Genomic DNA, 10000 nt, shown 5'->3' with positions numbered 1-10000 from the left:
ACATATATATATAAATATATATATATATATATATATATATATATATATATATATATATATACACACACACATACATACATACATACATATATATATATATATATATATATATATATGGTACACGAAGGGAATAATTTTATCGATATACCTGAAGCCCATGAATGAATTAAGCTAGTTTGAAGTCGAAGCTATCATTAAAAACTCAGGAGATGGAGAGCCCCTGGTTAGGTTGGAATAGCTGCTGAGATAATACTGGCTGAAAATGAAGTGACCGTAGAATATTTATAAGATTATTGTGTAGAATGTGGCATGGAGAGGCAAGACCTAATGAATGGGAGTTAGGAGTCTTGGTGAAAATGGCAAATAGGGGAGACCTGACTGATAGCAATAATTACAGGGCATCACACTCACGTCAGTTGTCATGAAAATATATAGTATGCTTATTCTAAAGAGAAATTCACTTTTGAGGGCATTTGTGTACTATGAAAAAGCCTTTAATAGTGTGCACCGGCCAATTTTGTGGAGAGTTCTGCATTATTATGGAAATCCTATTAAATATGAGAATTTAATTAAGTCCATTCACTAGCATAACAAGTGCAGAGTTAATGTTAGTGGAGTCGTATCAAATGAATTTCCAGTGAACATCGGAGAACTACAAGGAATGTGTTGTCACCTATGTTGTTTATCCTCCTCATGGATTTTGTAATGCGTAGAACAGTTGGGGATGGGAGAGAAGGATTGGATTGCATTGGTATAGGAATTTAGCAGACCTAGCGTATGGTGATAATGCTGTCCTAATTAGTAGAACACAACAGGATTTGCAATGCTAGCTTACCAGGATGCATGAAATATCACACGGGGTTGGCCTGAAGAAAAATATAAGAAAGACATATGATGAGAACGCAGTATGCAATGGAAGATGAAATATCATTGGAAGGAGAAAGGATTAATGAGGTAGAAACATTCAAGTATTTAGGAACTATGATCTCCAATACAAGGGCTTTAGAATTACAATCTAGTGAAAGATTGAAAAAAGCAAATCAGACAATGGCAAGGTTAAGCAAAATTCGGAAATCAATCGCCTAAAGTTACATATAAAAATCAAGACTATACATCAGTTTAGTGAGATCGGTGTTACTGTGTGGACATGAGTCATGGATGACAATGGAACAATCTCCAATAGATTTAGTAGATTTGAGAACAAAGCTCTCAGAATGATATTGGGTGTTAAATGGCAGGACAGGATTAGAAATGAAATTATAAGAGGGATTACTTGAGTGCCACGTGTGGATGAGATCATGATGAGAGGTACATGAAGATGGTTTGGGCATGGTCTGTGCACTCCACTAGAGAGATCAGTCCACCAAACGTTTAGGTTTAACTGGGCTCCTCAAGGCACTAGAAGAGTTGGTAGACCCAGGCCTAAATGACTGAGGACTATGAAGCGTGTAGTAGATGATGAATGGAGAATTTAATTGAAACCTCAAGATAGAGATGACTGGCGAAATCTAACCGAGGCCCTTTGCCTTAAAAGGCCTAGGAGGAGATGATGATATATATATATATATATATATATATATATATATATATACATGTATATATATATATATATATATATATATATATATATATATATATATATTTATATATATATACATATGTATATATATATTTATATATTATTTATATATATATATATATATATATATATATATATATATATATATATATATATATATTTATCTCTCTCTCTCTCTCTCTCCCTCTCTCTCTCTCTCTCTCCCTCTCTCTCTCTCTCTCTCTGTATATATATATATATATATATATATATATATATATATATATATATAGAGAGAGAGAGAGAGAGAGAGAGAGAATTTAATTGAAACCTCAAGATAGAGATGACTGGCGAAATCTAACCGAGGCCCTTTGCCTTAAAAGGCCTAGGAGGAGATGATGATGATATATATATATATATATATATATATATATATATATATATATATATATACATGTATATATATATATATTTATATATATATACATATGTATATATATATTTATATATATCATTTATATATATGTATATATATATATATATATATATATATATTTATCTCTCTCTCTCTCTCTCTCTCTCTCTCTCTCTCTCTCTCTCTCTCTCTCTCTCTGTATGTATATATATATATATATATATATATATATATATATATATATATATATATATATATATATATATATATATATATAAGCAAACTCAAGCGTATGGTATAACAACGCCAAGAATTACACTTTAGATCAAACTGAAACAGAAAATAACGAGTTGCATAAAACAGTTCACCTCTATCCTCGGGTTTCAACACCTGTCATCTATTTGGAAGTGCAGAGATGGGGCTAAATTTAAGCTATATGACATTCTCCTCAGCTATACATAAACTGTGACTACAAACACACACACACACACACACACACACACACTGTGTGCGCGTGTGTTTGTGTAAACATCTATGTAAGTGACCTGAAATATACAAGTCAACACCTCAATAGTTACGATGGGTCTTTTTTTTTTTTTATAAATACAGTTTTTCAACCCCCCAGGCGTAATGATAAACATGTGTTTGCGCTTAGGAAATGACAAAATAAAGATAAATAACATATACGGTATATAAAGAAAAAGCCTAAAATTCTAAGGTGGAGGAAAGCATGACAAGGAATGGGCTATCTGTTAGCTTTATCATAACCAGCTCGATGCAAATTTGCCAAGGGTAATCACAAATTGTATAATAAAGTCATCGGTCGCTGATGGCATCCATAGATCATACAGTTGCCAGTTGTCAAATATCCCACCAGCGAAGTCGCAAGGACATCCAATCAAAATACTGTATATAAAAAGAGTGTAGTGTGTGTGTGTGTGTGGGGGGGGGGGTCCTCAAGTGAGGATAGATGAGACTAGTTTAAATAGAATGGATTCGAGTGTTACAAACTATTTTGAAATTATTATCCATTTGCTAATAACAGTATACCTTCGTAACCCTTAAAGATAGAGTGACTCATTTTGCGTCTTTGGACCACCGTACCAGCCAAGAGGCTGAAGTTTGTCTTCTATTTTTGTCCTTTTCATAGTGAACGATACGGACAGATTGATCTGCCTTGTCACTTAGGAAGAAATAACCACCATTGCAAATATTAAGACTAATTTCCATTGTCTTTTATTCTCTAAATCAAACGCTATAAATAGTTTATGTTATTCTAGGTGGTTTATTAGATTCCTAACAAATATTCTTCACTCGTACGTAAAGATGTACTAAATTATCAGTGAAACTTTTCGTTTCAAATACCCATTTTGATGGAACGACAAATTCTACTTAGGGATTGTATAGAATTTGGACCACAGGGCCCGGTACTGGGGATTGGGAAGCCATTCAGCGGAAACGGAGAAAGAGTAGTAGGCAAAATAGGGATTGTAGCTAGGGACAGAAATGGCAATGTAAAGTCCTTTAAGTAATGCCTACAGTGCACCGTTTGAGATGAATAACAATACACATTTATATAAAAAAATTTCAATATAAAAAGTAAAAAAATATAAATATGAATATAAATATACAAAAAATATAAAAACTATATACGCAATTACTCTTTACATTAGCCTCATACTCCATAAACTCCCTATGAAACTGAAGAAATTTTATTCGCGATGCAATCATCTGTTGTGGTGGCCGATGAGGTAACATCCCTAACTGGTGATCACCAGACTGGGGTTCGAGTCCCGCTCAAACTCGTTAGTCTCTTTGGTCGCTGTAAACTCACCATCTTTGAGAGTTAAGGATGGGGGATTTGGGAGAGCCTATAGGTCCATCTGCTGAGTCATCAGTAGCCATCAACTGGCCCTCCTTGGTCCTCGCTTGGGTGGAGATGGGGCTCGGGCGCTGATCATATGTATATATGGTCAGTCTTTAGGGCATTGTCTCACTTAATAGGGCTACGTCATTGTCCCTTGCCTCTGTCATTCACGAGCGGCCTTTAAACCTTTAAATCATGATTTAAAGTAAATGTACAAAAAACGTATCGTAAATTGAAAGGTACCGCAAATTCTAAAACCTGCAGCGGGAAATACCGAAAGATCTTGTTTGTGAGAATCAAATATCCCCGACCTAGTTACCTGAAGTTATACTTGTCTTGGTTTACAGGAATGCTTCTTGTCATTTGAAAAAACCATTGAGAGTTAAAACAGCCCCTCACATTGTAAACCATCTCGGCATGTTTCCATTGGGGGCAATAAACAGTTATCTCTTTATACTTAGGCCAACTCGAGACTTGCTGATAAAGAAAACAGTCGGCATACTCTGAATCAACCATATTTTGCAAAAAAAAAAAAAAAAAAAAAAAAAAAAATGTATTCTTTGTAACCCTCCACCTTACGTAGAACGGTATTTTTATCAATTTCGATCTGCCTCTACGTTATATCCGTGAGAGCAAGACTTTCTGGTTTCAAAATAAAATTTAACATGAAATTTTTATCCGCTTATAGTCTCTTTTAATAATAGAGCAAACAGCATCCTTTTTACCATAACCTTCACACTCATTTTATAAAAGAAGTATGGACAACACCCTCAATAAACACTAAAATTTTCATATTCTAAAATACAATCGAGTAAATCAACTTTCATCATTCCCTATCTCCTTTTAGAAAACAAGCAAGCGCTTTCGCAACATCAATCCCAAACCTGCAATTATAAGACTAAGGAAGCCAGTGATTTTCAAGCATATGTTTGCAATCTAAACAGGTTTTTATCAGCTATCGGGTTCGCTCATTTCTCATCCCTTGATTTGGTCAACAGGATCCCATAATTCTCGTGAAATCTGGCCATGTCCCAGAAGCTTTCAATTGAGTATTTATAGTTGTGGTGAACAGAGGATAGTCATTAATACTGACAGATACGCTTTCTGAGTTATGTATAATTCATGGCCTCGGTTTAGAGAGGGCCCACATATACAGCGATCTCGTTTTCTTCTGTAAGTTCGTAGAGTTTATATCATTCTACTTGAAACAATTTGCAATCATAATTCAGAAGCGTTGAAATGATGAAAAGAATCCCTAATTTGTGTTGACAACGATCCTAAAGTGACTTATAATTTGTGGTGGCCGATATGGTAATGTCCTGACTGGTGAATGCCAAACTGGGGTTCGAGTCCCGCTCAAACTAGTTAGTTTCTTTGGTCACTGCTACCTCACCATCCTTGTGAGCTTTTATAGGTCTATCTGCTGAGTCCTCAGCAGCCATTGCCTGGCCATCCTTGGTTCTAGCTTGGGTGGAGAGGGGGCTTGGGCACCGATCTTATGTATATATGGTCAGTCTCTAGGGCATTGTCTTGCCTGATAGGGCAATTTCACTGTCCTTTGCCTCTGCCATTCATGAGCGGCCTTTAAACCTTTAAAACCCTTAAACTAACCGTGAACGGAAATTCCGTTCCTCAGGAAGTGTCCCTGATACTGTAGGGAGGAAAACTGTGAATATAGAGGATTCCAGTTTATGGGGAAAAGTTTATTTATTTTCATGCTTAATGAAATATAGAAAATAATCTAGTTTCTGGTAATCCCTTCGTGTAATAGATTTTTACCCTTATCATATAGTTTCTGGTAATCCTTTCATATCACAGATTTTTACCCTTACCATACAGAAGTGCTTGTGCTCAGGTAAGATCTTTAGATTAATCTAAACATAGAAGATTTAGAGCCATAGTTATCGTTTTGATTTTTATTCTGGTCATAAAATGCACCATCAAATTTTCTTTTATCTATAAAAATCTCATTAAATAGCTTCAGCTGCACAATATAATCTGTTAAAGAAATTGATACTTATCTTCTGCTACTTCTTATTTTCAATTAAGTATTCAAGAAAATACAATATAAAGGTAGATCTGCATCTACTAACCTGTTCCACCCTTTATTTTATTAGCAAGATATATCTTATTCCTTCCCAGGGACCTGCCACAATAAATCTCCCATACCCTTAACTTTTTTTTAATCAATAAAGCTATATTTTACAATTAACTAACTTCTAACACTTAATCACCCGATAAAATTAAATGCGTCACTAATTCTTTTTCGTCTCTCACCAGCCCCGCCCACATGTCCCACTTCTTCCAACGATAATTTTGTTTTTCTTTGTAAAAAAAAAAATAAAAATAAAATAAAATAGAATAAAAAATAAAAAAAAAATCTGTAAAAATCACTTCTCACTCTACCCAATCGTTTATGATTCACCTATCGAAATGTATTTTTCATCAAGTTAAGAATAAGGTTCATAAAACAAACCATTATATATATATATATATATATATATATATATATATATATATATATATATATATGTATATATATATATATATATATATAAATACATATATACGCATACATATATATATACACTACATATATATATATATATATATATATATATATATATATATGTATATATATATATATATATAATATATATATATATATATATATAATATATATATATATAATATATATATATAATATATATATATATATATATATATATTACATATAGTGTATATATATTGTATATATAATATATATGTGAGTGTGTTTGTGTGTGTGTGTGTGTGTGTGTGTGTGTGTGTGTGTGTGTGTGTAGAATGCGGTAAAGACTAGTTAGGTAAACTTACCTCAGTCTGAATGTAAAAGTGTTCTTAAATATGTTTCTAGAATTAAATCAGAAGCTTTAGTAAGAATATTGTTGTTGTGTAAAGGGATTGAAAAGTTCAAGAACCGCACAGACTCAAGGGATATGTGATGAACGCGGTCACCTACAGCACATGGACCAAGATATAAATAATTCGATTTGGTCCTTTGTAAAGGAAGGGACTAGGAAAACTAGTGAAAGGAGAGAAGAAAAAAAAATATTTGGCGAAAAAATGCATTGACGAGTTAACATAACAGGAGCAAGAGTGTTCAGAGAATACGAAGCGAATCATGCATTGCCCATAAAAAGAAATACTGATAAAACCATGGCCACTATCTTTGATCTCAGGGGGAAAGCCCTTGAAAAAAATACCCAAGTTTGTCAAATTTGCACTTTCGTATGTGCTCAGTAAACAACTGCATGTATATACAAACGAAGCTAGAAAGGAAACGAAGATTCTAAGGTCTCTTTTCTAATTCTCTTTGTACTAAAACAGATTCCTCAGAAGTGTCATCATTTAATAATGTCAAGTGCAATTTCACTGCAACTTACCGCTCGTTTGTCTACCGAGAAGGAACCAGAGACCTGCATTAGTCACCATACATAAATATCTCTCTTAGTCATGTGTCAAAGCCGCCTTGCTAATTGCATGGTTATACTCAAGCAGTCTCTAAGAGGCTGTAAAACGAATCCGAGTTGTCATAAAAGCAGCAATTGTGAGACACGGGCTGTTGCATTCAACCTGGGACAACGACCTTCTCAGTGTTATTTTCAAGACTTCAAGATTTATTGGTTTCAGGCGCTACTTTTAAAACGCTTAACACAACTTTATGATTGAATATATAGCTTAACTATAGGGAGTAAAAAGAGGCAAAAACACTTATTTTAACAGATATTCCAGTTTAAGGTTAAATGGAGAGGAAGAGATTAAAACATCAATTATATTCATTAGAATAGGCTTCAAGGAGAGGGGGAAAATATATCAAAATTTAGAAACTTGCTACATTGAGCCTTATTTTTCGCATGAATCCACACGACAATTTAGGTAAAACGTGAAAAAATTAAACATAACTCCTACGTATGTTTAAAAATAAAATGCAAGTAATTTTATCAAATGAATGCAATACAATGAGAATCTTATGCTAAAATGTACCAATGAAACTTTGCCACTATCTCCATAAACTACCAAGCAAGATACCTAATTTTAAAATAGCCGAATAAAGATAATTTTTCTTGTTGAAAAACGTGTATCAGGCAAAATATTCCCTCGAAAGACTTTACTGTGAACTTTTTCTCTAAAATATATTCCGTCCTTTTTCAGCTCTCATCGTACGGTTTCTTACAAAAAGATACATCGGGGAGTATGATCACCAGGCAGGTATGTACATCTTTTGTATTTTGACTATAAAATTCTCATGTGATTTGAACTGAAAATCTTTAAATCTTTGTAGGAATTCTTAACATGTAAAAAGTGTTTTTTACTAATAATTTAATAGTATCAAATTAAATCGTCGATGTAAAATAAAAGGGTTAAGTGACAAAAAAATCTAAGCAGCACCTAATTTTTCAAATCATCACGACCAAAATCCTACCAATTCTAGTCTTAATACGTATCACTATCTTTATCGAATAAGCACAAACATCATCCATCAAAAGAGGTCTTAAGACTAAATCAAAGGTGTAAAGTTGGTTTTAAAAAGAAAATAAATAATCTCTTCAGTTAATTAGCAATATCAGGACAAAAATATAATTGCCAAGTGCTGCCCAATCTTAATCACAAGAAATAATCTCACCATGCCTTTTCTTGCCCTATAAAGACCTTTAGAATTCTCTCTCTCTCTCTCTCTCTCTCTCTCTCTCTCTCTCTCTCTCTCTCTCTCTCTCTCTCTCTCTCTCTCTCTCTCTCTCTCTCTCTATATATATATATAATATATATATATATAAATATCTATATCTATGTATATATATATATATATATATATATAAATATATATAAATACCTATATCTATGTGTATGTATATATATATATATATATATATATATATATATATATATATATATATATATATATATATATATATATATATATATATATGATGAAGAAGTTCAACTTTATTTTCATTTATTTTTAGATGAGTTTTCATATTGTCCTTTTAAAATTCCACCATATTTTTCCTAACTCTGGAGCAGGTCAATATGTTTGTGTTAGCATTCTCTCTCTCTCTCTCTCTCTCTCTCTCTCTCTCTCTCTCTCTCTCTCTCTCTCTCTCTCTCTCTCTCTCTCTCTCTTATCCAATTATAGTACTTCTTATTTTATACTTTATTTGCCCTAAACTGAACAGACCATACTTTCTACCCATCGTAATATCTTTTAGATATGTACTATGAACTGGTTGATGTATATTTCTCGTTTTACTCATTCAAAGTTATTGCTGAAGTTCCTATGTTTTTCTCTGATTAAAAATTACGGTCATGAAATTCCATATACAATTTAATTTATAGGTAGTTTATAGCACCACATGTTACCATAAAATTAGCTTAATTTAGACTTTGCAATGAAATTCATATATAAACTACTTTAAGAGAACTGTACGAGTAAACTTGGTATTTTAGTATCTCCGTTTATTTTTAACGAGTACCCACAACTATTTTGCTGCTTATTGCAGTAGATGATGTAAAATTATATATATATATATATATATATATATATATATATATATATATATATATATATCATATTACTATCTAGGCTTCGTTAGGCAGTACTTATGAATGAATTCGAAGTATACTTTCTAATCTATATGCAAGGCAAAACAACAGACAAAATCCGCTGGTTTACCTCGAAAAAGTAAAGACGTCAATGATAATTATACAGGAGCCATTTAGCACTACCATATATATCAATATGCCATTTTGCATTTGACCACAGACAATACTTGAAACTGAAAAAAACGTTGCAATACGATTAATGTGTGTCCGATATGCTGAGTAATACCAAGCTAATGAATAGATAATAACACAAAATGCCATCAAATGGTATTCTTTATGACTGGCAGAATTCTCAAGGTCACAACTATTGCCCTTGCCAAAATCGAATATTTTGCCAAGGTTATTTATTCACCTCTGTCGTTTTTTTTTTTTTTTTTTTTTTTTTTTTTTTTTTTTTTTTTGTAAGGAACTTCATACAAAAATATTGTACAGATTTTGACCAAACTTGGTAGTCATATTGAGTATGACCCAAGGATGAATCTAACATTTTAAATGAAGTACATCAAAGTACAAGTAC

At 32.6% G+C, this 10000-nt stretch overlaps 2 protein-coding genes across 2 annotated transcripts in view; one reads left to right on the top strand and one right to left on the bottom strand.

The window, feature by feature from the left end:
• LOC137627658 (very low-density lipoprotein receptor-like) overlaps nucleotides 1-10000 on the bottom strand; it is a 319178-nt gene that overhangs the window by 179475 nt on the left and 129703 nt on the right. The gene's annotated exons all lie outside the window — the stretch shown is intronic.
• Nucleotides 1-10000, top strand: part of LOC137627659 (ras-related and estrogen-regulated growth inhibitor) — a 156981-nt gene that overhangs the window by 22362 nt on the left and 124619 nt on the right. Inside the window, exon 3 of the mRNA XM_068358832.1 lies at nucleotides 8035-8091. Coding sequence (XP_068214933.1) covers nucleotides 8035-8091 — 57 coding nt within the window. The remainder of the gene's footprint in view (nucleotides 1-8034; nucleotides 8092-10000) is intronic.

Source organism: Palaemon carinicauda, chromosome 35 (genome assembly GCF_036898095.1).
Source record: "Palaemon carinicauda isolate YSFRI2023 chromosome 35, ASM3689809v2, whole genome shotgun sequence".
Lineage (NCBI taxonomy): Eukaryota > Metazoa > Arthropoda > Malacostraca > Decapoda > Palaemonidae > Palaemon > Palaemon carinicauda.
Note: the sequence above shows the minus strand (reverse complement) of the source record. Positions and strands in the feature narration are given on the sequence as shown.